The sequence below is a fragment of the Panthera leo genome, chromosome A2 (assembly GCF_018350215.1).
Source record: "Panthera leo isolate Ple1 chromosome A2, P.leo_Ple1_pat1.1, whole genome shotgun sequence".
Taxonomy (NCBI): Eukaryota; Metazoa; Chordata; class Mammalia; order Carnivora; family Felidae; genus Panthera; species Panthera leo.
The window spans coordinates 14,468,837-14,496,261 of record NC_056680.1 but is presented as its reverse complement, the minus strand read 5'-3'; the positions used below and the strand labels follow the sequence as shown (position 1 = coordinate 14,496,261).

The window sequence follows — 27,425 nt, the reverse complement described above, 5'->3', positions numbered from 1 at the left end:
GTGTGGGGTGCGCGAGGACGGGGGCGGGGGTCCCGCGCCGGAAGTGGAGAGGGGCGACCGAGAGGCCGTGAGGCCTGGAGGAAATGAGGGGGCGGAGGGGGGGCTGAGGTTCCGGGAGACCTTGTCCCTACCGCAGCCGCCGGGCTCCCCCAGGTGGCAGAGACGGGGCGGGGCTCCCCCAGGTGGCGAGGGCGGGGCGCTGCGCCAAGGCAGGGGCGGGACCCCGCCTCCCGTGCTCTTTCGGCTGCCCGCGCCCAGCGCACTCGGACGCTCCTCCGCTCCCCGCCGCTCCTCCGCTCCCCGCCGCGGTCACCAGGCTATGGGGCTGGGGCCCGCCCCGACCCCCGGGGAGGCCGCCCCTACTGCGGCGTGACGGGCGGCCCAGGTGAGGCGGGTACTGACGGTGGTAGGTGGGCGCGGGTCCCAGGTAGGGCGCGGCACGTGCCTGCGGGGCCCGGGCCCGCCCCTTGTCCCCCTCCTCTCCTCTTCCCCAGCTCCTCCTCTAGCCTGGGGGCGCCGGGAGGCCCGGCCGGCTGCAGCCTCCCTGACAGCCCCCTTTGTCCGCGAGGGTGCCAGGGTCCTCCGACCCACTCAGAAAGGCCCGATGCCCCGCCCGCTTCGGGAGCGCTCGCGCGCAAAGCCCGCCGCCCAACTAACTTCTGGGGCGGCCTCGCTGTCCAACTCTGATAGACCTGGTCACCTCCAAGCTCTCGCACGGACAGCGGTGACCCCACCCTGCGCACACACGTCCCCTGCGCTCTGCTCCCTTCGATGATCCCAGCACCAAACCCTCCCTCACTTACTTTCACAGCTCACGCCCCCTTTGTTCCTCCCTTCCCCCATCCCTAGTACAGGTTGGCCGCGCTTGGGCAGATGATTTCTTGTTGGGTTTTTATTTGTTTGGCTTATTTTGCTTCTTTATTTGATTTTTTTTATTAAAAAAAATTTTTTTTAATGTTTATTTGTTTTGGGAGAGGGGCAGAGAGAGAGAGATACAGACTCTGAAGCAGGCTCCAGGCTCTGAGCTGTCAGCACAGAGCCCTACTCCGGGCTGGAACCCACAAACCACAAGATCATGACCTGAGCCAAAAGCAGGCGTTTAACGGACTGGGCCACCCAGGCGCCCCTTATTTTTCTCCTTTAGATTAAAAAAGAAAAAAAAAAAAAAGCCAGCCATTTGATTTGGGAGATATCTTTGTAAGCGTCTTAGTAGTCAATAAGCAACCTCTACCCATCCCCCCCGCACTCCCACCGTGTAGCTTGCTTTTCCAGGTTACCCTGGTCCTGAGGCATCTGACTTTGAGACCCTTGCCCTTCCTGTCCTGACCCTCCCCTCTGGCCGCTGCTCCTTCCTGTATCCTTCCAACAAATGCCACCTGCGCTGACCTCTCCCTCTGTGCCCCCAGATGGTCAGCATGGGCCAGTGCTACTACAATGAGACCATCGGCTTCTTCTACAACAACAGTGGCAAGGAGCTCAGCTCCCACTGGCGGCCCAAGGATGTAGTTGTGGTGGCTCTGGGGCTGACCGTCAGCGTGCTGGTGCTGCTGACCAACCTGCTGGTGATCGCGGCCATCGCCTCCAACCGCCGCTTCCACCAGCCCATTTACTACCTGCTGGGCAACCTGGCTGCAGCTGACCTCTTTGCCGGTGTGGCCTACCTCTTCCTCATGTTCCACACGGGCCCTCGCACTGCGCGGCTCTCGGTGGAGGGCTGGTTTGTGCGGCAGGGCCTGCTGGACACGAGCCTGACGGCGTCAGTGGCCACGCTGCTGGCCATCGCTGTGGAGCGGCACCGCAGTGTGATGGCCGTGCAGCTGCACAGCCGCCTGCCCCATGGCCGAGTCGTCATGCTCATCGTGGGGGTGTGGGTGGCCGCGCTGGGCCTGGGGCTGCTGCCCGCCCACTTCTGGCACTGCCTCTGTGCCCTGGACCGCTGCTCACGCATGGCCCCCCTGCTCAGCCGTTCCTACCTGGCCGTCTGGGCCCTGTCCAGCCTGCTTGTCTTCCTGCTCATGGTGGCTGTCTACACCCGCATTTTCTTCTTTGTGAGGCGGAGGGTGCAGCGCATGGCAGAACATGTCAGCTGCCACCCTCGCTACCGAGAGACCACACTCAGCCTGGTCAAGACCGTTGTCATCATTCTGGGTGAGTGAGTGCCCTCAGCTGGCCCAGGGTTGCAGGACCCCTGCTTCCCCCACCCAACTCCCACGAGACAGGGGAGGGGAGGATTTGGGTGGGGAATGTTCTCCAAGGAGGTGACATCTGAGCAGAGACCTGAAAGCTGGGGAAGGGAAGAGTTCCAGGCAGAGGGGACAGAAGGTGAGAGCCCCGCAGGACTGGGCCAGTGTCTCCAAAGAGGAGGCCGGTGTGGCTGGAGAGAAGCAAGAGAGAAGGTCAGCATCGCCTCGAAGGGCACAGGCAAGAGTCAGATTTTGTTCTGAGTTCTGGGGGAAGAAGCCCTTAAGAGTTCTTAGCAGGGAGGAACGGGATCAGTCTGGCTGTTGAGTAGTCTGAGTGGGGGAGGCGGCAAGGTGTATCCCGGGAGGATACACCCCCATACCCCAAGATCAAAGAGTGCCTCTTCCCTACGATCCCCTCCCTCCCCGCCCCAAGTAACTGGCCTGTCCCACAGTGACCTCCTTTTCCCCACAGAACCAGCCTCCATGTAGAAATGCCCAGCACCCTATCTACCGTGTACCGGTTAGGAAAGGTATCCCTCTGGCAGACAGATCAGAGAACCGTGTCCGGCCGCTCGTGCCCTGCAACAGTGGCCGTTGTCTGAGCTCCAGAGACCCCTCCAGCCCTGAGCTCTAAGCTGTGGGTGCCAGGCCCCCTGCTAGCCGGCTCTGCTTACCTCAGGCTCCATCCTGCAGGGGCGTTCGTGGTCTGCTGGACGCCGGGCCAGGTGGTGCTGCTTCTGGACGGTCTGGACTGCAAGTCCTGCGATGTTCTGGCTGTGGAGAAGTATTTCCTCCTCTTGGCTGAGGCCAACTCACTGGTCAATGCCGTGGTGTACTCGTGCCGAGATGCTGAGATGCGCCGCACCTTCCGCCGCCTCCTCTGCTGTCTGTGCCTTCGCCGGTCCACGCACGAGTCTGCCCGCTACGCACCCTCCACCCGAACGGGTGCCAGCACTCGCATCATGCTTCCTGAGAATGGCCATCCCCTGATGGACTCCACCCTTTAGCCAACCTGGGACTTCACTGGGGTGCCGCAGATGCCAGATCGTAGCCCCTGACCACTCGTGGACGCACCTGGCTCTACCCAATCTGCAGGACAGACTTAAAGGCAGACCCCCAGTCTGCCGTGGCACAGCTCCACTGCCAGTCTCCCCCAGGCACACAGCTCTGCCTGCTCCGGGGGCCTGGGGGTGTGGGGTCACCTCTAAATGCCCAGGAGAAAAGTCAGATGGGGTTCAGGAATCTGCTAATTAATCATCTCAGGTTTTGGGGGTTTTAACTGACATTTTCTATTTTTACCACACATCCCTGGTAAACCCTGTGGACTGCTTCCTTGTCTGTGGTGATGTGGGTGTCAAAGATGGGAGAGATGAGGCCACCCCGCCCAGTGAGACAGGGTGACACGGACCGTGGACGCACCATCTGCCTGAAGCTGATTCTTTAGGGGCGCAGACTGAGGGGTGCTGAGTGTGATCTGGGAAAAGGTTTGTGGCCCCTTGCAGCCTCTGGGGTCTTGTCTGTCCGTTATTAGAATCGAGGGGGTCTGTGGGAGAGAGCATGATATAAGGAGTAAGTCTTTCCACTGAGGTCTCCAGAGCATTTTCTATCATCAACTCAGAGAGTCCCGTCTGTCCCTGTGTCCCAGAATTGTCCGCCTCAGCTCAGGCTAGGCTGGGATCTCCTCAGCCCCGTTCTCTTTCATCTTTGATCTCTGCACGGCTGTTACTCTCTCTTTTTTAAGTAATCTCTACATCCAACGTAGGGCTCAAACTCACAACCCCAAGATCAGGAATCGCGTGTTCTACCAACTGAGCCAGCCAGGTGCCACACTCCATTTCTCTTGTTGGAGGTCTTACACCCATTCTCTTTGCCTCGGTCTCCTCTGCCTGTTCCCCTGCCTCGAACTTACCTCCCCCCCACCCCCAAACTGTCTCTGTCCTCTGGAGCCCACAGTGGTCTCTGGCCTGTGTGAACCCTCTTTCTCCTGCCTGCCCTTTCGTCTGAGTCCAGGTTATTAATAGTCAGCTGTGTCCGTCCCCTTCCCTGCCCCCCGACCAAGGGGAGTAGGGTCCATGGAGCAGGATGCAGGATTTTAGAGTTGCCATTTCCCAGGCTCCTCTGATGTGCCTGGCACTCTGATAAGCACTGTAGTTGCGTTATTTAATCATCACTTGCATCTTGTGGTGCACGTATGACACTTACTTTCACAGGACAGGAGCTCAGAGGGGTTGCCATCTGGCCTGTGGTTGCATAGCTTCAAAAGACACAGAGATGAATCAAGGGACTAGAGAGGCACCTGGGGAAAGGGCTTTGGATTCCCCACAGAGTCAAGAGTTGGTCACAACCTCAGCTTGGTTTTCCTCATCTCACCCCACAGCCCCCCAAGGCTCAGACATGCCATGATGAGCCCCCTCTCAGGTGCTCATAAAGGCACCCTGCTAGGTACAGTGTAGACCAGAATCTGGATTCTCTGCTTCCGCTTAAGGGGGGGCAGGGGGATACAAGGTTATAGCCTCTTAAGGTTCACATGCTAAATAAAAGCCTCCCGTTGGAGGCCAAATTCTTCAATCACTAAAGCACACGTTGCTGAAGAACCAAAAACATCTAGGTCCCTTCTTCACTGAATGGGGCTGGGTTTCCCTTTGGGAAAGCTCCCCCTGCCTAAGACAGCTCTGTGGGGCGGCCAGAATGAACCGGGATGCTGGATACTTCAGGATCCGAGGTGGGCAGCATGTCTTCTAGGGCCTGAGGCCTGAAATCTCCAGAGATGATGACCCTCCCACCATATGCCTGGGCACAGGTCCGTGAAAGGCAGCCCTTGCCTCTGCGGGACTCCAGGCCCATTGGACAGACATGTCACTTTAGGTGCCAAAGCCACTTCCTATGGGGCTGGGGACCCCAAGTGGCCTCCCAAAGGCAGTTTTAAGTTTCACTTGCTCTGAGCTGGCCGCTCTCGCGCTAGTATCCTCCGGGCTCTAACCCCCACTCCTCTGGGCTCCTTTGGCATCTTGTCCCATCGATTTTTCCCTCTTCTGTAGGTGTCTCCGCCATGCAAGTTTTGGTCCCTAAAGCTTTCAACCCTGCGCCCCCACTGTTCTCTGAAAGACACCGAAATCACACACGACTTTGAGGTTTCACGTACAGGGCTGCTGAACTTTTTGTACAGGGCAGCAGCTGTTCCCCTGACAACAGTCATGGTCGCCACAACTTCCTCTTACTGGGGCCAAGTGGCAGGTTTCCTCAAGCGGGGAGCTTTCAAAGGGGTTCTTCACATCCCGCATCACTCATTTCCATTCCCTGCCGTCCTCTTTGGAGTCCGCCGAGCCAGTCACACCAGATGGGGTGACTGTGTTTCCTCTCCAGCGGCAAGGAGAAGACGGGCCTTGCCCTGAAGGGTTTCCAGAGACACTGAGGACCCTTGAGGAGCCTGCGTCTCGAATCTGTCCTCAGAGAAAACGGGCGCCAGCAGGTCCTGTGACTTTGGAGGAGTGATTTGCGTCCAGTCTGTTGCTTTTCTCTCACACGATGAGCCTTCTCTGGCGCTGTGAGGTCTGATGGTTTGAAACAAAAGACCTGTGGACATCCACTCTTACTTGGGGTGGGTACACCTCAGAGCAGACCCTCAGGAAGCGTCCTTCGGTAGCTCAGTGACCGCGTGCTAGGGTTTTGGAGGCCCAGACCGGAGTAGATGGAGAGAGTGACTCAACGGGCGATCACTCGTCAGCCAGACCTTGAAGAGAGAATTCATTTCTGCAGCCGAGACAATCACTCACTTCAAGCCCTCCAGCCACCGTCACCACACACAACTGCACCCCGCGTGGAAGGCTCTAGAGGGAAGCGCCGGGAGGGAGGCCAGGAGCCCTAGTGCCCGTCTGACGGGGGCGAGACTGAGGGGACCATTAGGGGACTGGGTGTTAGGGCTTCTGGAGATGAATGGTGAGTGTTGGCGAGGATCTGCGAATCACAGGGATTTCTGAGAAGGAAGGGGTGGCCTGAAGAGTGGGGTGCTCTGAGGAGGGCGGGGGGGGGGGGGTGTCTGGGACACGGGGGCCACTGAGGAAGAGCGGGGACCGTTGAGGAGTGGAGGCTCTGGTGGGGAGTAGAGGGCGTGAGGAGGTAGCGGGGATGGTCTCTGAGGAGACTTGACGGTCTCTTGAGGAAAAATGCTGGAGCTCTCTGAGGGAGGTGCGGGGGCTCTGAGGAGACATGAGGGGCCCCAAGAAAGATTAAGGTCTCTAAGCAGGAGTCGTTCTGAGCAGGTGAGGGAGGCGGACATGGGGGGGCGGGGAGCCTCTGAAGCAGAGCGAAGCAGTGGTCGCCCTTCCTCGGCCAGGAGGAGCGTGAGGCTGGGAAGAGCCGTTGCCTCGGCAACTCCCCACCGAGTCCCGGGCCGTTGCAAGGGGCGGTTAGGGGCGTGTCTGTGGGCGGTGCGCGGCGGCCTGGCTGGCGGCGGTTGGCTGGCGGCGGCGGCGAGGGGTGGGGCCTGGGCGAGCGCGCGCCCGGTGCGCGCGGGTGGCGGTGGTTGGCTGCGGCGCTTTTGTGAGCGGGCCCGCTCCTCCTCGGCGCCTCCCCGGTCCCGCCGCCCATGGACTCCCCGCCCAGCCCGCAGCGCCCCGCGCCGCCTCTCCCGGCCCTGCGCCGCCCGCCGCCCGGGCCCCCACCAGGCCCCGACACAGGCGAGGTCCTGCAGCAGATCATGGCCATCACCGACCAGAGCCTGGAGGAGGCGCAGGCCAGGTGCTGCGCGGGCTCGACGGGGGCCTGGGCCGCCCAAAGTCGCGGGAGTGAAGGGGGCGGGCCGCGGGGCCAGGGCCAAGTTGACAGGGGGCCTGAGGAGTGAGGACGGTGCACAGTGAGAGCTTGGGGTGCATCTCTGGGCGGGGAGCTGGGAGTGGAGATGTGGGGGCCCAGGGAGGACTGAAAGCGGGGGGGGGGGGGGTTCTGAGGCCGAAGGGATTTATGAGGTTAAAATGCGACAGACTGAAAGGCTTAGGGGGTTAAGCAGCAGGTGATGGGTTTTAGGAGCTTGTCCTGGGGCGAGAGGGATGGGTTTAAGGGGAGTCTGTGGATGGGGAGGTATATGGTGAAAAGCAGTTTTGGAGTTTATGGAATGTAAAGGGTTAAAGGGGAGCTGGGGGGTGAAAGGGCCGAGAGATGGACAGCTAAATGGATGCATTCGTGGGGTTTACGAGGTAGGAAGTTGTGAAGGCAGATAATGGAGAGTGGGTTGTGGGCAGTGGGACTCAGGCTGCAAGTGATGGGGGTGACTTGGTGCGGGAACCATCCGGAAAAAAAGGACGGTGGGGGAGCTGGGTGGAGGGATGGCGGTTCCCCCGTTTTATTAAATCAGCAAAGTTTTATTAGACACTTAACTATGTGTGGGACACCCAGCTGGGTGCTGACGTAGCCCTTGCTCTCAAGCTCATAGTTTGAGGAAGAGAAAGTGAGTAGCGAAAACTAAGTCCACCTTGTGAGAGGAACTCTACGAAAAGGGACGGCATCCTGTGCAAAGTCAGGTGTAGAGGACACAGCACTTTCAGAGGGCTCAAGGTGAGAAAGAGCTGGAAGAAAACGCAGCCAGAGACTGAAAGTCCTGGGTTCAGTTCGGAGAGAGGTTGGAACCAGATCGCACGCGGCCTGCACGTCTCAGGAAGGAGTTTGGATTTCCTTTCAGTTGCAGCGGGAAAAATCACAGCGGGTTTAAGACCACCTGCCCTACTTCCCTCCACCCACCGCTTGTCAGCCAGTGAGGAGTGGTAGCATCTGCTTCACAAGGCAGCCCCCGTTGTGTTTGTGGCCTTCTCAAGTTATTAGAAAATAGGAAAGACTGAAGTCCTTTTGGAGGATGAGGCCTCGTTGAATGGGGCCTATTCTTTGGGGTGAAGGGTGGTCCCTGAGGATGGGGCCAGGGTCTGGTGGTATGGACTGTGTAGTCAGTAGAGCCGCGTAGTGAGGAGGGGTTATGCCAAAGCCAAGTGAACAGCAGCCACGGGAAGGAGGAGGCGAAGAAAAGGTGGATATGGCATGCATCGTTCGTCAGACTTTGTCTCCTTTGCTTCTTGTGGATCGTCCACGCTCTGCAGGTTCATAGCCTCTATCTGGAAAGTTAAGAGTGTTCTCCCCCACCTCCCTACGTCCATTCTGCTTTGGGGGGCATTGTGCTAGGTGCTGGCGAAACCAAGATGGCTAAGACCTTCTCTGCCCCATCAGAGCTCATTGAGAAGTAGGGTGTGTGGGAGACTAATTATAAATCGTTGTCGTAATGGGTGTGCACTGAATAGAGGTGATCCCCGACACCTGGAAAAAAAGAGCTGGGCCAGGAGAGGGTGCCCTTGTGTGATCCCCTGTCTGCTAGGCTAGTCTGAGGGCAGAGGCTTTGTCATATTTTCCTGTGTATTCCCAGGACTGTGCACAATGAGCATATAGTAAAGTTTGTGGCACTTAAGATTCTGGAAAGCTCAGGAGGGGGAAATGGGCTCTTCACACCCAAGGAACCACAGAGGCAGTGCTTTGGGTGTTTGTGGAGCTCCCCAAGTTCCTTCTCTTCTAGGTAGGGAGCTGCTTAAGGAGTGAACTCTGCTCAGGTGTGGCCTTCCTCAAGCATCTGTCACCCCATCACAGCCCCATGGCTGCTGTTTTTTTTTTTTTTTTTTTTTCTTATAGCAATCCAGACTTCCCCTAGATAGGCTTTAGAATGGCGTGCAATCAGCCGCCTCTTCCTTGCTATTCTTTTTTTTTTCTTTCAAGTTTATTTATTTTGAGAGAGAGTGCAAGTGAGAGAGGGGCAGAGAGAGAGGAAGACAGAATCCCAAGCAGGCTCTGCACTCATGAAACCATGAGGTCATGACCTGAACCCAAACCAAGAGTCTGACACTTAACCAAGTGAGTGACCCAGGCACCCCTCTTCCTTGGTATCCTTTTTTTTTTTTTTTTTAATTTTTAAATGCTTTTTAAATTTATAGATTTGTTTTTGAGAGAGAGAGAGAGACAGACGTGAGTGGGGGAGGAGCAGAGAAAGAGAGGGAGACGCAGCATCTGAAGGAGGCTCCAGGCTCTGAGCGGTCAGCACAGAGCCAGACGCGGGGCTTGAAGCCATGAGCTGGGACATTATGACCTGAGCTGAAGTCAGATGTTTTACTGACTGAGCCAACCAGGCACCCCGTTCCTTGCTAATCTTGAAGGCAGCTTTTTTTTTTTTTTCTTTTAAGACTAGCAAATTGAATAGTGAGGCATTATCCATGCATGACAACTTGATTGTTGCGTAAGTGGTTCCTGGTTTCTTTTTGAGGTAAAAAGGCCCCTGGGGCTTTTCTTTTGAGACTTGGTAGCTTCAGATCTGCCCCCGTTTCTTTGGATGCAGCCTTTACCTGAATTCACCCAAGTCATTTAAAAGTCACCCAACTCCAGACACAGTCTTCAGTCCGCAAGTGCACTGTTAGTTCTTCTCTGGAGCAAACAACTTGGGTGGGTCTTTTCCTCATAGTAAACTCTGCAGCCTGGTAGATGACCAACTCAAGAGGGGAAACAGATCTTGTCTGTCCTGATCAGGCAACTGGGTGAGGCTTTTGCAAGTCTTTCTGACCCTGCCCTCTCTCAGTACCCCTGCTGACCCCTTCATAGGCCCTGGAGTCAGTTTAGCTCAACTGTCTAGCAAGAAAGAATTTTTCATCTCAGATGTGAGGCCCTTTCAAACTATCTGGTCACCACAAATGTGTTTTGTTCTTGTTTTAATTTTTTTTTTTTTTTAACATTTATTCATTTTTAAGACAGACCGAGTGTGAGCAGGGGAGGGGCAAAGAGAGAGGGAGACACAGAATCCGAAGCAGGCTGCAGGCTCCAGGCTCCAAGCTGTCAGCCCAGAGCCCGATGTGGGGCTCGAACCCACGAGCCATGAGATCGTGACCTAAGCTGAAATCGGATGCTTAATCGACTGAGCCACGCAAGGTGCCCCACAGGTGTGTTTAAAGAGGGAAAGCACACCTACTCTCCTTAAACCTTCATTATTCAAAGGCAGCTGCAAATGCTTGTGCGTTGTTCATTTTGTCATTGTAACTGAATAGTCTTAGAATAGTGAACTGTGTATTGTTCTTCCTCTGGGCTACACACATAGTGGAGTGTGGGGACTTTGGAATATACTGTCTTAGTTTAGATTCAGCCTGAGTCAACTGGGTACTTTCTACTACGTGAGGGATAACCAGTCTTCTTGGATGATCTTCTGACCTTCAGCTGTATTCTAAGCTCTTCCTCGAGAAGGGGCAGTTCTGCATTTTCTGATTTGGAACTGTTTACTGATGATGTCCTCTCTTTCTTTCTTTCTTTCTTTCTTTCTTTCTTTCTTGTTAAGATTTTGTTTTTATTTAAAATTTTTTTTTTAAGTTTATTCATCTTTGAGAGAGACAGAGCGTGAACAGGGGAGGGGCGGAGAGAGAGAGGGAGACATGGAATCCGAAGCAGGATCCCTAGCAGACTGAGCTGTCAGCACAGAGCCCAACACCGGGCTTGAAGTCACGAGTCGTGAGATCATGACCCGAGCCGAAGTTGGACGCTTAAGTGACTGAGCCACCCAGGCGCCCCTTAAGATTTTGTTTTTAAGTAATCTCTATACCCACCATGGGACTTGAACTCACAACTCTGAGATCAAGAGTCACATGCTCTACCGACTGAGCCAGCCAGGTGCCCCTTTTTTTGTATGAAACCAGTAAGGTAGAAAATTTTATCTCATTTGCCAAGGTTTGTCTGAGTATTTTGTCTTTTTTTTTTTTTTTTAAGTTTATTTATTTTGAGAAAGAGAGCATGAGCAGGGAGAGGGGCAGAGAGAGAGAGAGAATCCCAAGCAGACTCTGCACTGTCAGCACGGAGCCCGAAATGAGGCTCTCTCCCACGAATTGTGGGATCATGACCTGAGCGGAAATTGAGTCAGGCGCTTAACCTACTGAGCCACCCAGGCACTCTGACTATTTTGCTCTATCATGCATAGCCTTGTTTTTTTATAACAATAAATTTTACAACATTTTACAGTTTCTACATAGGTTATTTCATTTGCTTCTATGACTACCTTTATGAGGGGTTTATGAGGGTTATTATGAGGGCTCTTTTGTCAAGACTGTCAGGCTCCAAAATTCTTCCCTCCTCCCAGGGTCTTTACCCAGTGTTTGAGTCATAAAAATCTGTTGCAAGCTCTGGGCCCTCTCCTACTCCCCACCCCCACCGGTTTGTTCAGGTACCATACCCTCGGGGATCCTCAGGACTCAGAGCCAGGAAGCTGCCTCTTATCAAAGGCTGATCGACTCCTTTTTTATCTAGTAGTGAGATTTCTAAGAAATTAGTATGAAAACTCTAGAGCCGAGGGGTTAATTTTGGAAACCTGATGGAGAAAGGAAGCAGAATGGTCACAGTGTCATCTGGAGATTCATTCTCCAGGAGCACCTGGGTGGCTCAGACAGTTAAGCATCCAACTCTTGATTTCAGCTCAGGTCATGATCTCACAGTTCATGGGTTCGAGCCCCGCATCAGGCTCTGTGCTGACAGTGCAGAACCTGCTTGGGATTCTCTCTCCCTCTCTTGTTCCTGCCCCACTTGTGCTCTCTCTCTCTCTCTCTCAAAATAAATTAAAAAAAAATGTTACTGGAAATTCATGCTCCATACCTGATGTTCTGGGAGAGGCAGCTGAAGAGGACTGGCCTTCAAGTCGTTCTGCGTGAATTGTGTTATGTGTTGCTGGATTGGCGGGTTTGGCTGCAGTGGTCACTTCTTGACCCTTTGCTTGTAGGTACACACTGACTCCCCAGATAGCTGTACCAGTCAATGTGGTAGTCACTCACTATGTGTCTTTTATTTTTATTTTTTATTAAAAAAACTTTTTTTAATGTTTATTTTTGAGAGAGAGAGACGGAGACAGAGTGCGAGCAGGCGAGGGGCAGAGAGAGAGAGAGAGAGACAGACAGACAGACAGACAGACACAGAATCTGAAGCAGGCTCCAGGCTCTGAGCTGTCAGCGCAGAGCCCTATGCGGGGCTCGACCCCACAAACCGTGAGATCATGACCTGAGTCAAAGTCGGATGCTCAGACGCTCAACCGACTGAGCCACCCAGGCGCCCCTCTATGTGTCTTTTTATATTAAAATGAATTACAATTAAATAAAATTAAACAGTCTCTCAGTCGCACTAGCTACATTTCAAGTGCTCAGTAGCTACATGTAACGAGTGGCTACCATATGAGGACAGATAGAAAACATTTCCAGAATTGCAGAAAATACTGGATAGTGGTGCTTTAGAGCAGTTCTTCCCAGGCTGGACATGGAGAAAATTTCTGTGGGAATCTTATTGCAATGGAAGTCCTAATGTAGCAGGTCCCAATGGAGCCCAAGAGTCCACATTTCTAACAAGCTCCCAAGGGTGCCAGTGCATTGGATCCCAAACCACACTTGGAGAGGTCAGGCTCTCAAGAGTGGAGATAATAGTGTCCCATTTATTCCTATTTTCATGAATCAGTTTACATAGTAGTTTGTTAATCTGACAAATGAATTTATTTTGGAGCCTAAGTTGTGTTGGTGGGCATAATGGATTTTAAATTAATCACAAGGGTCACATATTAGCATTGTTTTGCCTACTTAATATGGAAAGAACATTCAAAATGAACAGATAAAATTCAGGAAATAGTTGATTTTTTTTTTCTTCTTCTTAATGAAAATCTTGGCTTGGGGCCATAACACCCTGTTGTTTCAGGGTCTGTTTACATTTTCAGCCTAAGGAAATCAGGTTGTGGAAGTTCCAGGGTGGTTTCTGTATTTCCTTTATTGTGTCTATAAAACCACAGCCCAGGGGTGCCTGGGTGACTCAGTTAGTTAAGTGTCCAACTTCGGCTCAGGTCACGATCTCACGGTTTGTGAGTTTGAGCCCTGCATTGGACTCTGTGCTGACAGTTCAGAGCTTGGAGCCTGCTGCAGATTCTGTGTCCCCCTCTCTCCCTCTCTGTCCCTCTCCTGCTCACTCTCTGTCTCTCTCTCAAAAATAAACATTAAAAAAATTAAAAACAAAAAACCACAGCCCAGATTTGTGTTTGTAGAACTTGAGTGTAATAAATAGCAAGTGACTGCTGGGGGATGGGAATAGGTTCTTAGGGCAAAAACCCTTTATATATAGTGAATAAAGATATGATGGAGAATGGTCACTGTTGTATTTGTTTAGAAGCAGGCAATTTGGTATATGGGGTGATGTATTTGAAACTATAAAGATCACATTTAGAAGTTGGCTTTTAGGCAACATAACAGGTACTACTCCAATTAAAGACCTTCATAATTTCTGTTAGGAAAAGATTTCTCTGAATTTTTTCTTTTTTAAAGTTTATTTTGAGACAGAGAGAATGGGTGGGGGAGGGGCGGAGAGAGACGGGGGACAGAGGATCCCTAGCAGACTCTGCTGTCAGCACAGAGCCCAATGTGAGGCTCAAACTCACAAACCATGAGATCAAGACCTGAGCCGAAGTTGGACGCTTAACCAACTGAGCCACCCAGGCACCCCTCTCTGAATTTTTTCTTTTATTTGGTTTTTATGTTTTTAATGTTTATTTATTTTTGAGAAAGAGAGAGAAAGAGACAGAGACAGCGCGCCATCGGAGGAGGGGCAGAGAGAGAGGGAGACACAGAATTTGAAGCAGGCTCTAGGCTCTGATCTATCAGCACAGAACTCCATACGGGGCTCGAACTCACTAACCATGAGATTGTGACCTGAGCTGAAGTCATATGCTTACTGACTGAGCCACCAGGTGCCCCATATATTTTTTTTTTTAATATTTATTTTTTTGAGAGAGAGACAGAGGGCAAGTGGGGGAGGGGCAGAAAGAGAGGGAGACACAGAGACAGACAGAGACAGAGACAGAGGGCGAGTCGGGGAGAGGCAGAAAGAGAGGGAGACACAGAATCTGAAGCAGGCTCCAGGCTCTGAGCGGTCAGCACGAAGCCTGACACAGGGCTCGAACCCACAAACCATGAGATCATGACCTGAACCGAAGTCAGATGCTTAACCAACTAAGCCATCCAGGTGCCCTGAATTTTTTAATTTGACTTTTACATATACGACATGCTAGATATTTTCTGCTAGTTGAAATATGTATGACTTTCTTAATTCCTCCGGTATTTCTGCAGATTGACATTGCCTATAATATGAACTAAATTTTAGTTGTTAAATAAAAAGAGATGATCTATGGGGCGCCTGGGTGGCTCAGTCGGTTAAGCGTCCAACTTCAGCTCAGGTCACGATCTTGCGGTCCGTGGGTTCGAGCCCCGCATCAGGCTCTGGGCTGATGACTCAGAGCCTGGAGCCTGCTTCCGATTCTGTGTCTCCCTCTCTCTCTGCCCCTCCCCCATTCATGCTCTGTCTCTCTCTGTCTCAAAAATAAATAAAAAAACATTAAAAAAAAAAAAAGATGATCTAATTTTGACTATCTTTAGAACTTACACAAGTGGCAAAGCATAAACTGTCAACTGAATGGTGTGCCCCTTTTCTAAAGATCTATGTCCCTGTATTTAGTATTCTAGTTCTGGAATGCATGTCAGTGAGCATTTGGTTTTCAGCATGCCTGTTCAAAGCATGTGGGGAGTCAGAGGAGGAATTTATGGTTTGGAATTTCCCAAAGCTAGATAGTGTTAGCCAGATGGGATCTACTTGTCCAAACCTGGGAAGTAGAATTTCAGAGTTGAAGTTTTTCTTTTCATCAATCTTAAGAAGGTTCATTAGATCCCACCCACTTAGTGACAGCACTCTCTTCTTAGCCTGCTTGTAGGTTTTAGCTTTGCTCTTAGGATTAACATGCTTAGCTTGGCTTGGTCTAGTGCCAAAGGAAAGTCTTGCTGTCTTTGGAGTACTTTCCCTAAGAGTTGAATTTTGTTGGTTTAAAAAAAAATTTTTTTTTAACGTTTTATTTGTTTTTGAGACAGAGAGAGACAGAGCATGAACGGGGGAGGGGCAGAGAGAGAGGGAGACACAGAATCGGAAGCAGGCTCCAGGCTCTGAGCCATCAGCCCAGAGCCCGACGCGGGGCTCGAACTCACGGACCGCGAGATTGTGACCTGAGCCGAAGTCAGACGCCCAACCGACTGAGCCACCCAGGCACCCCGAATTTTGTTGGTTTTAAAACAATTTCCTAAAAGCTATCTAAAATCTAGGGTCACAGCAAAATCCCTTTTGAAGTGGTTTTATTAAGTAAAGCAACATGCAGAATATTTTAGAAAAGTTTCACAGGGGCACCTGGGTGGATCAGTTGGTTAAGCGTCTAATTTTGGCTGGGGTCATGATCTCATGGTTCATGAGTTCAAGCCCTGCGTCAGGCTCTGGGCTGACACCTCAGAGCCTGGAGCCTACTTGAGATTCTGTGTCTCCCTCTCTCTCTGCCTCTCCCCCACTCATGTTTCTCTCTCTCTCTCTCTCTCTCTCTCTCTCTCTCCCCCCCTCAAAAATAAATAAAGGTTAAAATTTTTAAAAAATAAATAAAGGGAATGGAGCAGGGGAGGAGTAAGGAATCCAGGATGGGACAGGCCACCCATCAGAGTCTTGCACGTAAAAGAGGAGTAGGACTTCCCCGAGTACAGAGGAGGGAGAGGGTCAAAGAGAAGCTGGCGAAGAGCCTTGAATGCCTTGCTAAGGGGCTAGAATTTATTAAAGCAGGCAGTGAGAAGTCACACCACCTTTTTCAGCAGGGGAGAGACCAGAATTTGTGGTTTTGAGTAAGAAATTTAGCAGTAGTATTGATTATAACCAGTCCAGGGACAAATTAAGAAATAAGGACATTATAATGAGCTTTTCACAGACTTAAATTTATTCATTTTAAAGGTCATTCCTTTATTCAAGTTCTGCAGATTGTTTTCTTGTGTCATGTGAAAGAATTCCCCCCCCCTTTTTTTAGTGCCCAAACTAGCTCCTGATCCAAGGTTTCATTTTGCTAAATTATTGTAATAATTTCCATGATTGACCTTGGATATCCATATATAATCTCAACCCCGACTCATCTAACCATTTTTGGTTTTTTGCTTTTGTGTTTGCTTTTAGAGTGACCTTTACCAGTGATTGATGGCTTCCGTTAATGGATTGATTTTTCCCAATTTCACTGTTACAGAGAACCTTATTTTGAAATGCTGGCCTCTGAGTCCTGGGCTGCTGTTCCTTCCTGGAACTTGGGACCCTCTGTGAATTTCTAGGCTTTCCATCGAAGTTCTATTAATTCATGTCTTCTAATTTTTAAAAAAAAATTTTAATGTTTATTTTTGAGAGAGAGAGCGTGCGAGCGGGAGAGTGGCAGAGAGAGAGGAAGACACAGAATCTGAAGCGGGCTTCAGGCTCTGAGCTGTCAGCACAGAGCCCTACGTGGGGCTCAAACTCACGAACTATGAGATCATGACTTGAGCCGAAGTTGAATGCTGAACCAACTGAGCCACCCATGTACCCCATCATGTCTTCTAATTTTTGTTCTGTACCTAGGTCTGTGTCTGGGAGGTACATAATATTGTTGACTGTTTTTGTCAGCTGAACAAATCTTTCTAGAAATGAGAATAATTAAGGAGATCTGATTCCATCTTTGGTTAAAGCATTAGAATCATTATTGCTCTCAGGGAAGATTTTTCAAGAAGTATCCTGTTCTATGAAGAAGAATATATCTCAGTATATCTTTAAATCTCAATAAATCTTTAAATTCCCTGGTAATTTAAAATGATACCTTGTTAAGGAAAGTAGATTGTTCCATAATTTGGAAAAGTAAAAGTAAGTTCCAGCTAAAATTAGGAGCTATAATATACTGGTAGTAGAAGCCAGAATGTGGCTTATGTTCTTTTCATTTCCATGTTCCTTTCTCCTGATATAGTGACCAGCATATAGTTGTTCCAAAGTCCTATAAATATTGAATAAATGAGGTTAGAGAGGATAAACCTCTGTGCTTTCATTTTCTGGAGTGATTATTATATGACTCAGTTTTGCTATAGATTTCTTAGCATTGGTTTTAAAAGGATATTCACAGTGTTGCTTTGTTTTAATTTAGTTTAGAAAGAGCCTCAAAAGTATCTTTACTTATTTTTTTTAACATTTATTCATTTTTTTTTTTTTTGAGAGAGAGAGAGAGACAGGGTGGGGGAGGGGCAGAGAGAGAGGGAGGCACAGAATCTGAAGCAGGGTCCAGGCTGTCAGCACAGAGCCTGATGCAGGGCTTGATCCCACAAACCATGAGATCATGACCTGAGTCGAAGTCAGATGCTTAACTGACTGAGCCACCCAGGCGCCCCCCTAGTGGTAATTTTTAAAGGATTTTTGAAGTTTATTTATTTATTTTGAGAGAGAGAAGGCAAGTGAGTCAGGGAGGAGCAGAGAGAGAGAGACGGAGATAGAGAGTCTCAAGCAGGCTCTGTGCTGTCAGCACAGACCCCAGTGCGAGGCTTGAACTCACGAACCGTGAGATCATGACCTGAGCTGAAGTCAGATGCTTAACCAACTGAGCCACCCAGGTGCCTCCCCTCTTTTTTTTAAAATAATTTTTTAAAAGTAAGCCTAGCGGTTTGAAACAACATAACATTTGCGATCTCAGTTTCCGTGGGTCAGGAATCTGGGCACAGCTGAGCTGGGACCTCTGCTCAGGGTCTCCCAAGGCTATAGTCAAGATGCTGGCTGGGCTGTGGTCCTATCTGGAGCTTAGGGTTCTCTTCCATCTTGTGGGATTGTTGGCAGAGTTCAGTTCCTTGCAGTTATGGGACTGAGGTTCCTGTTCTCTTGCTAGCTGACAGCCGGGGCTACCTGTAGTTCTGCCACCAGCTCTCACCACATGGCAGCTGGCTTCAGGGCCCACAGGTGATGCTGTCTAGTCCGCTTAGATGGAGCTGTAGATAATGTAACATAAGCATGGGAAAGACTGTCTCATCATCTTTGCCACTTTGCAAGTCACAGGTTCTGCCCGAACAAGGAAAGAGGATTATACTCATTGGGAGTCACCTTCAGAATGTCCATCACATAAGTTCATCCCCTTTGGTAATGCTGTGAATGTGCTGGACTGTCCCCACTTTATTTACATCGTCATTGATGGTTTGCTGTCAGCTGCTTGATCACCTCTAGGCCAAGATCATGCCCAAAGCTTAGACATTTGTTTACTTTTCATAATAAACCACAAAAACTCCTGTGAAATACTTTGAGTGCATTATAGGTACTTTAGGGGTGCCTGCCTGGGTGGCTCAGTCAGTTGAGCCGTCTGACTTTGGCTCAGGTCATGATCTTGTGGTTCATGAGTTCAAGCCCCACGTTGGGGGTACACCTCAGAGCCTGGAGCCTGCTTCAGATTCTGTGTGTCTCTTTCTCTGCCCCTGCCCCGCCCCCTCAAAAATAAACATTAAAAAAAATTTTTTTTAAGTTACTTTATACCTGTATCTGCAATACGATGTTTTATTAAGCAGAAAACTGAGCTGGGGATAAACATTCCTGAAGTTCCCTTTAGGAAGCAGAACGGCTGACTTCATTTTCTTTCCTCGCATTTTTAGAATTACATTTACAGAAGATAACAAGCTGTAGCTGGAATCCATTTCATTAATGGTACTACTGCCTCTATAGAAGGAAAACATTCCAGGCTGAATATCCTGTGTGATCAGTTACTGTGCACTGCATAAGAAAGATTAATATTTGGGTTTAGATTTGCAGAAGATCAAATCTCAACCCCCACAAACATTTTCATATTTGAGGTTCAGAGACGGGGACCTGATTCCTGCACCCCAACTCTAGCCTTTTGAAAGGCATCCCACGGGGAGGGGGGGGTGCGTGATGAATTTGGAAGGCACCTAGAAACAAGGAGGCTCCTGTAGACTGACGATGTAGGGAGCTGTGGCAGATGTCTGGCCTTCCTCGTAGCGTTCATCATATTTGACTTCAGTCATGAAGTTACCAATTTTCAGGTACACTATCCAGCCTTGGCAGTGTCTTTTAATAATGGGTACTTAGATGATAGCATTACGAGATTTAAAGTCACAATAACAGCAAATGTTAAAATAGATGGCATGGTACTTCCTCAGAGTTCGCAGAAGTTTTGACACATGGACACACCATTACAATTACAGCTATGCTCACTCTCTTGTGTTATCACGTTCTCCCTCTAGACTGGTTGTTTGGTGTCTAAACGTGCAAGTGTCTCCTGTCTTTAACAACAAAGAACAACAACCAAAAACGTCCCTTGACTGTCCCCTGCATCTTGATTTGTAGCTGGGAATTTGTTTTATTTTTTTATTATTGTTTTTAATGTTTTATCCATTTATGAGACAGAGAGAGACGGAGCATGAGCAGGGGAGGGGCAGAGAGAGAGAGGGAGACACAGAAGCCGAAGCAGGCTCCGGGCTCCGAGCTGTCAGCACAGAGCCTGACGCGGGCTCGAACTCACAGACCGTGAGATCATGACCTGAGCCGAAGTCGGACGCTCAACCGACTGAGCCACCCAGGCGCCCCAGGGATTTGTTTTAATTAGTCAAGGTAAGATGACAGACATAGAGACAACTTTGAAAGAAGTTTATTACTTACAGTTCCCCAGGGGAGGAGGCAGGGCCATACTGGGAAGCACCCAAGTCCGTCAGGAGAAAGAAGGAGTGCAGGGAAAGCATGGCTCAGAATCTTTAGTGTGATTTCCAAGGGAAGGAATGGGCAAACCAGGGCAGGTGAGTTTGAGCAAGTTTAAGATTGGGCAGTGTAAATACTTCTGGCAGGCTCTGGGCGATAGCGGTCGCTAATTGTTAGCTGGCCATCTGGAAATTTAGGGCAGGAGAAGTATTGGCCGGTGCTGAGAGGTAGATAAAGAAGGTGGTTACGCATATGGGCTTAGGATTTGGATTTGTAGGAAAGGCATGCTCTCAGGCAAGCTGTTTGGTATATCTGGAATTAGCTAGTGCTGGGAGGGACAGTTTCTCCCGGCCCCAGGATGTCAAAGCATCATAAAATACAGAGGAAAAACAAAACATACTACACACCTTTTCTTTAAACACCTCCTGCATTTCTTGACTCTCTTTTATTTGAGGTTGCTGCTTCTACTTCCTCTTCTCCACCCATTCTCTCCCAACCTTCTCCCTCTGCTGAGTCATCGATGACCTCCTTGTGGCTAAATCCAAGGTCTCTTCTGGATTCTTCTGTTGCTTTGCCTCTTAGAAGTATTTCTCACAGATTGCTCTTTTCTCCTGGAAACTGTTTTTCTTGGTTCCTCCTCACTGGCAATTCGGTCCCTGTCTTTTCTGCAGGCTTTTCTCTGCTTGACTTATAGAAGTCCACGGGCCTGGGTCTGGGGCATGGACTCCTTTCTATCTACCCCTTATGATGCTTTCCTCAAATCTTGTGGCTTAAAGTGCCACCTCTATGCCCAGGACTCCCCATCTTTATATTGCTTATCTCCAACCTTGAGGCCATGTCCATGTGCCTGGCTACCTATCTGATACCTCCTCTTGGGTAGCTCCTAGCAATCTCAAGTGTAACCCGATCAAAGCACAGCTCTGCTTTCCAGACCCTTCTTCCCTAAACCTGCTGCCTTCCAGTCTCCCCTGTGGCAGTTAATGGTGTCTCCTTTCATGCAAAAGCTAGTAGTAGTTATCCTTGAATCTCCTCTTTCCCCCAATCCCACCCCAGGAGGGATTTATCAGGAGGTCCTGTTGATTTCATTGCTGTAGTCAGAGACCTACCTATTTTTTTTAAAGTAGTCTCCATGCCCAACATGGGGCTCAAACTCAGGACGCCCAGATCGAGTTGCATGCTTCACTGACTGAGCCAGCCAGGCAGCCCAAGATCTATCTGCTTTTTATGTCTAGTACCATAATTAAACTAAGCCAGCAGTATTTCTGGACTATTCCAGCTGTAGTAGCCTTCAGACTAGCATTCCACCCCTTGCCTTCCATTCTGGTCTCAGAGCAGCCACGGTGATCTTTTAAAAATGCAGTTCACTTGAAGATAGGCAATAGATCGATGGAATAGAGTTGAAAATGCAGGAATAAACCTATATATATATATATATATATATATATATGTATATATATATATATATATATATATATATATATATATATATATCCAATTGATTTTCTACAAGGGTGCTAAGACCATTGAGTGGGGAAGGAATGGTGTCTTCAACAAATGGTCTGGAAAAGTGGATCTGCACATGGAAAATAATTAATTTGATTAATTAATAATAAGTACCTGACTTCGGATCGGGCCATGATTTCATGGTTTGTGGGTTTGAGCCCCCTACTGGGGTCTGCTCTGACAGCTCCAAGTCTGCTTCAGATTCTCTATCTCCCTCTCTCTCAGTTCCTCTCTCTCTCCCAAAAGTAAATAAAAAAAAAAAAAAATAGGAATGCATTTGAATCCTTACCTAACACCGTATACAAAAATGAAATGGATCAAATACCTAAGTAAGAGCTAACCCTGTAAAACTCTTAGAAGAAAACATAGGCATAAATCTTCATAACCTTGAATTAAGTAACATTTTTTTAGACATGCCTAAAGCACAAGCAACAAAGTAATAGATAAGTTGGATTTCACTAAATGAAAAACTTTTGTGCTTCAAATGACACTATCAAGAAAGTAAAAAGACAACTCACAGAATGGGAGAAAAAACTTGCAAATCATATATTAAGAGTCTAGTATCCAGAAAATATAAAGAACTCATACAACTCAACAATAAAAAAGACATCACCCAATTAAAGAATGAGCAAAGAATTTGAATAGGTATTTCCCCAAAAAAGAATGGCCGATGAACACCTGAAAAGATGCTCGATGTCAATAGTCTTTAGAGAAATATAAATCAAAACCGTAATGAGATACTGCCTCACACCCACTGGTGTGGCTATAGTAAAAAAGACAATAATGAGTTTGGGTGAGGTTGCAGAGAAATTAGAATCTTAATTAGTTGCTGATGAGAATGGAAAATGGTGCAGCCACTTTATAAAATTTTGTCATTTCCTCGCGGCACCTGAGTAGATCTGTCGGTTAAGTGTCCAGCTCTTTTTTTTTTTTTTAACGTTTGTTTATTTTTGAGAGAGAACACGCGAGAGTGGGGGGAGCAGAGAGAAAGGGGGACAGAGGATCCAAAGTGGGCTCTGTGCTGACAGCAGGAGCCTGACATGGGCCTTGAACTGTGAGATCGTGACCCGAGCTGAAGTCAGACGCTTAACCGCCTGAGCCACCCAGGCACCCCTAAGTGTCCAACTCTTGATTTTGGCTCATGGTTCGTGATCGAGCCCTGCATCAGGCCCTGCACTTGACAGCATAGAGTCTGCTTGAGATTCTCTTTCTCCCCTTCTCTCTGCCCCTCCCCTGCTCTCTCTCTCAAAAATAAAAAAATAAACATTAAAAAAAAAAAGTTTGGCATTTCTTCAAGAGGTTAAACAGAGTTACCATATGACTCAGCGATTCTCCCTAGACACACGGTCACATAAAAACTTACGCGTGAATGTTCATAGCAGAATTATTCATAACAGCCAAAAGTGGAAACAACCCAAGAGTGCATCAATTGATAAATGGACAAACGAAAGTTATTCATACAATGGAATATTATTTGGCCTTAAAAAGGGATGAAGCAGTGATACACAAAAACTTGGAAGAACCATGAAAACATGCTATGGGAAAGGCAGATAAGGTCCCATACTCTGTGATTCCATTTATATGAAATGTCCAGGAGACATTTGTCCAGAGACAAACCTATAGAGACCAAAAGATTGGTGGTTGCTGGGTGGGAGGAGAGGAGAATGGGGAATGACTGCTAATGGGAACAGGATTTCTTCAGGGGGGTGGTGACAGTGTTGTGGAAATAGACAGTGGTGATGATTAAACATTGTGAATTTCCGAAAAGCCACTGAATTGTATTTATTTTTTTTAATGTTTGTTTGTTTTTGAGAGAGACGGAGACTGAGTGTGAGCCGGGGAGGGGCAGAGAGAGAGGGGGAGACACAGAATCCGAAGCAGGCTCCAGGCTCCGAGCTGTCAGCACAGAGCCTGACACGGGGCTCGAACTCACGAACAGTGAGATCATGACCTGAGCTGAAGTCGGACGCCTAACTGACTGAGCCACTCAGGCACCCCAAAACTTTTTTTTTAATGTTTATTTTTGAAAGGGGAGAGAGAGAGAGAGAGAGAGAGAGGGAGACAAAGAATCCAAAGCAAGCTCCAGGCTCTGAGCTGTCAGCACAGAGCCCGATGCGGGGCTTCAACTCACAAGCTGTGAGATCATGACCTGAGCTGAAGTCGGGCCGCCTTCCTTCTGGAGGCCACAGGGGAAGAGTCCATTTCCTTGCCTTTTCCAGCTTGTTGAAGCCACCTGCATTTCTTGGCTTGCAGTTTTCTTCCTCTGTCTTCGGAGCCAACAGCATAGTGTCTCTGAGTCCGTGTCCCTGTATCTCTCTCTGAACACAGCTAGAAGAGGTTGTCCACTTTTAAGGACTTGTGTGATTAGATCGGGCCCATCTGGGTAATCCAGGCTAATCTCCCCATCTCAAGGTCCTTAACCTTAATCACAGCCACAGAGTTCTTTTTCCAGTGTAACATATTCTGAGGATTAGCACACGGACATCTTTGGGAGCCATTCTTCTGCCAAACCACCATTCCCATCACCAGGAACAAAAGCCAGAGTTGTTCCCCTGACTGGCAAGGCTCTTCTAGGTGACTCCCCCTTGCCTAACTTCACCTCCTGGCTCTCTCCCTCACCCCTTACTCTACAGCATCCTGGTCTCTTAAAAAGCCAAGCGGGTTCTCACTCAGCCTTTGCACTGGCTGGTTCCTCAATCTAAATTATTACTCTCTTCAGCCTCTCGTTTCCTGCCTGACTTCTTGTCATTCTGATCTCAGCATTGAGGTCACATCAGAGACATTCAAACTCCAGTAAGCCTTCTACCCATCACTCTAGTTTGTTGCCACAATGCACCCGCCGTGGCTCGTGGTTATCTCGTTTGTGTGTGCGTTTGGTGTCTCTCCCTCCCTCCCTCTTAACTGCCACGTGGGTAGGAACCTCATCTGTCTGTGTCTGTGACACTGGAATGGTGTATGGCACATAGAGGCTGCTCAGTAAACACCTACTAAGTTAACATCTCAGGACACTGGGGTAGGATGGCTGGCATTTCTGCTTATGCATCAAAGTGCCATGACAGGGCAATAGTGTGAACACAGCTTTGAAATCACTGGATTTTGAAAGTTCATAGGGTTGTTTTTTTTTGTTTTTGTTTTTTTTTTTTATGTTTATTTTGAGAGAGAGCACAGCAGGGGAGAGGGGCAGAGAGATAGGGAGAGACAGAGAATCCCAAGCAGGCTCTGTGCACCACACTGAGCCTGACATGGGGCCCGATCCCATAACAGTGAGATCATGACCTGAGCCGAAATCAAGAGTCGGATGCTTAACCTACCGAGCCACCCACGTGCCCCAAAAGTTCGTAGTCCTTGACAAGTTATTTGCATTATTTAAATTTGCATTGTTTAAAATTTTTCACGGAGGGGCACCTGAGTGGCTCAGGCGGTTGAGTGTCCGACTTCGGCTCAGGTCACAATCTTGAGTTTGAGTTCAAGCCCCACGTCAGGCTCACTGCTGCCAGCACAGAGCCTGCTTCGGGTCCTCTGTCCCCTCTGTCTCTGTCCCTTCCTCACTTGTGCTCTCTCTCTCAAAAATAAGGAAATGTTTTGAATATTTGTGTATTGCTCCATTGGAATTTTACAAAATGGAAGTCATAGGAAATGCTTTTGTACTGTCACTTCGTAAGAGCAATTTTCAACAGAACCGGTAGGGTCAATATGAAAGATCTTTACTTTCCTGAACAGGATGACTCTTCTGTCTCTCACACTCTCTTCTGTTGTTTCTCTTTCAGAAAGCATGCTCTGAATTGCCATCGGATGAAGCCTGCTCTCTTCAGTGTGCTCTGTGAGATCAAGGAAAAGACAGGTAGGCCATTGAGAGGACTTTTTTTTTTTTTTTTTTTTTTTGTGGATACGGGACCATGACAATCATTCACCCTCTGATCTGGTCCTGACGCGGCCTGATGCATGTCGTGGGCCGTCTTGCCTGTCACGTCTTTCTCTGGCAGTAGACGGTCCAGATGCGTCCTTTCTGTCTCATCAGTGCCCTGCTTTCTGATGTATCCGTGTATCGCATGGATTAATTTTGCAGTTTGTAACTGGAGAAATACTGTTGCCAATGAGTAACGAGCAGCTGCATTGTTCTTAAGGAAGACCTAAGAGGCACTGTGGCATTCCATTGTTTTGGAAAAGGAAAAGGTGAGGGGCACCTGGGTGGCTCAGTCTGTTAAACACCCAACTCTTGATCTCAGCTCAGGCCACGATCTCACGGTTTGTGGGTTTGAGCCCTTGGTCGGGCTCTGTGCTGACAGTGCAGAGCCTGCTTGGGATCCTCCGTCTCCCGTTGTATCTGCCCTTCCCCTACTCACGCTCTCAAAATAAAAAAAAAGTTTTTTAAAGAAAAGATGATAGATTTAGAAAAGTAGAATACTAATGAGATTATTTGTTTTTGTTTTTTAATGTTTATTATTTTTTGAGAGAGAGACAGAGACAGAGAGCAAGCAGGGGAGGGACAGAGAGAGAGGGAGACACAGAGTTGGAGCAGGCTCCAGGCTCTGAGCTGTCAGCACAGAGCCCGACGTGGGGCTCGAACTCACAGACTGTGAGATCGTGACCTGAGCTGAAGCCAGCTGCCCAACTGCCTGAGCCAGCCAGGCGCCCCTGATTTTAGTTGTTTTAAGTATTCAAAGTAATCCCCACGGAAGTCTTCTGCCACTGCCAATCCTTTTGTTAAAAAAAAAAGAAACATTTTATTTTGAATTAATTTTAGATTTGCGGAAAAGTTGAAAAATGGCAAGAGAGTTCTCCTATACCCTTCTCCCAGCCTCCTCTAACGTCAACACCCTGAGGACCGTAGCACAGTGATCAAAACCAGGACATTAACCTTGGTACAGTGTTCTTGCACTGACCAACAGACTGTATTCGGATTTCCCCAGCCTTTGCCCTGATGCCTTTTCTCTGGTCCACCCTCCCACGTTGCATTTAGTCATCCTGTCTCCTTAGTCTCCTTTGATCTGTGATGGGTCCTCAGTCTTCATCATCTACAACCTTCACACTCTGGTTGAGAACTGCTCAGTCATTTGGTGGGACTGACATTGGTGGGGAACCCTATTAGTTCAAAGAAATACTTCATGGGGCACCTGGGTGGTTCAATTGGTTAGGCATCCGACTTCAGCTCGGGTCATGATCTCACGGTTCATGAGTTCAAGCCCTGCGTCAGGCTCTGTGCTGACAGCTCAGAGCCTGGAACCTGCCTCGGATTCTGTGTCTCCCTCTCTCTCTGCCCCTCCCCTGCTCACGCTCTGTCTCTGTCTCTCTCTCTCTCTCTAATATAATTAAACATTAAAAAAAATTAGGGGCACCTGGGTAGCTTAGTTGGTTAAGCGTCCAACTTCAGCTCAGGTCATGATCTCGCGGTTCGTGAGTTCGAGCCTCGCAACAGGCTTTGTGCTGACAGCTCAGAGCCTGGACCTTGCTTCAGATTCTGTGTGTCCCTCTCTCTCTGACCCACCCTACTGTGCTCTATCTCTCTGTCTCTCAAAAATGAATAAACGTTAAAAAAAAAAAATTTGAATAGGGATGCCTGGGTGGCTCAGTCGGTTAAGCGTCTGACTTCCTTCATGATCTCACAGTTCGTGGGTTTGAGCCCTGCGTCAGGCTCTGTGCTGACAGCTCGGAGCCTGGAGCCTGCTTCGGGTTCTGTGTTTCCCTCTCTCTCTGCCCCTTACGGGCCCATACTCTGTCTGTCTCTCCTTCAAAAATAAATGGACATTACAATTTTTTTAATTAAACAAAACAAAACAAAGAAATATTTCATGCTGGATCTTCATGGTATTGCTACCAACCCAGGTAATAGTCAACGGTTTCTCTGTTATCTTTACCACCACTTTCCTTTTTCATAAAAGCCAGCCTGTGCTATGTTTCATCCCTGATTCCTTTACCTTTGAGTGCACTTTGTAACCCAGAAGCTATTATTCTGCTTGGCTTACAAGGCCCTTGTACTTTGAGTGGCCTCCATTTGTTCTCATAGGTTGCTTGTGTGTGTTTAACCTTTTATTTTGAAATAATCACAGATTTACAGAAATGTTCCCAGAACAGTGCAAATGTATTTTCTTCCTGCACTGTTGCGGAATAAGTGGCTGCCATGATGCCCTGTGACCCCTGCACACTTACCTGAGTGTGTTTCCAATGAATAAGACA

At 48.9% G+C, this 27,425-nt stretch overlaps 2 protein-coding genes across 5 annotated transcripts in view; both read left to right on the top strand.

The window, feature by feature from the left end:
* The first annotated feature begins 11 nt into the window (after window positions 1-11).
* LPAR2 (lysophosphatidic acid receptor 2) lies at window positions 12-3,291 on the top strand. Its single transcript, XM_042929030.1, has 3 exons — window positions 12-385; window positions 1,407-2,148; window positions 2,877-3,291. Exons 2-3 carry the CDS (start codon window positions 1,407-1,409, stop codon window positions 3,188-3,190), a joined length of 1,056 nt encoding a protein of 351 aa, XP_042784964.1. The 5' UTR covers window positions 12-385; the 3' UTR covers window positions 3,191-3,291.
* Window positions 3,292-6,034: 2,743 nt separating this feature from the next.
* The window catches only part of PBX4 (PBX homeobox 4), a 53,341-nt gene continuing 31,950 nt past the window's right edge, over window positions 6,035-27,425 (top strand). The window contains exons 1-2 of one of the 4 annotated variants that reach the window (XM_042929028.1): window positions 6,035-6,119; window positions 25,019-25,092. In XM_042929028.1, coding sequence (XP_042784962.1) covers window positions 25,044-25,092 — 49 coding nt within the window. In that variant the 5' untranslated portion in view covers window positions 6,035-6,119; window positions 25,019-25,043. Of the gene's footprint in view, window positions 6,120-6,670; window positions 6,921-25,018; window positions 25,093-27,425 lie in introns of those variants that run through there. The other 3 variants (XM_042929029.1, XM_042929026.1, XM_042929027.1) reach the window with 3 other exon arrangements.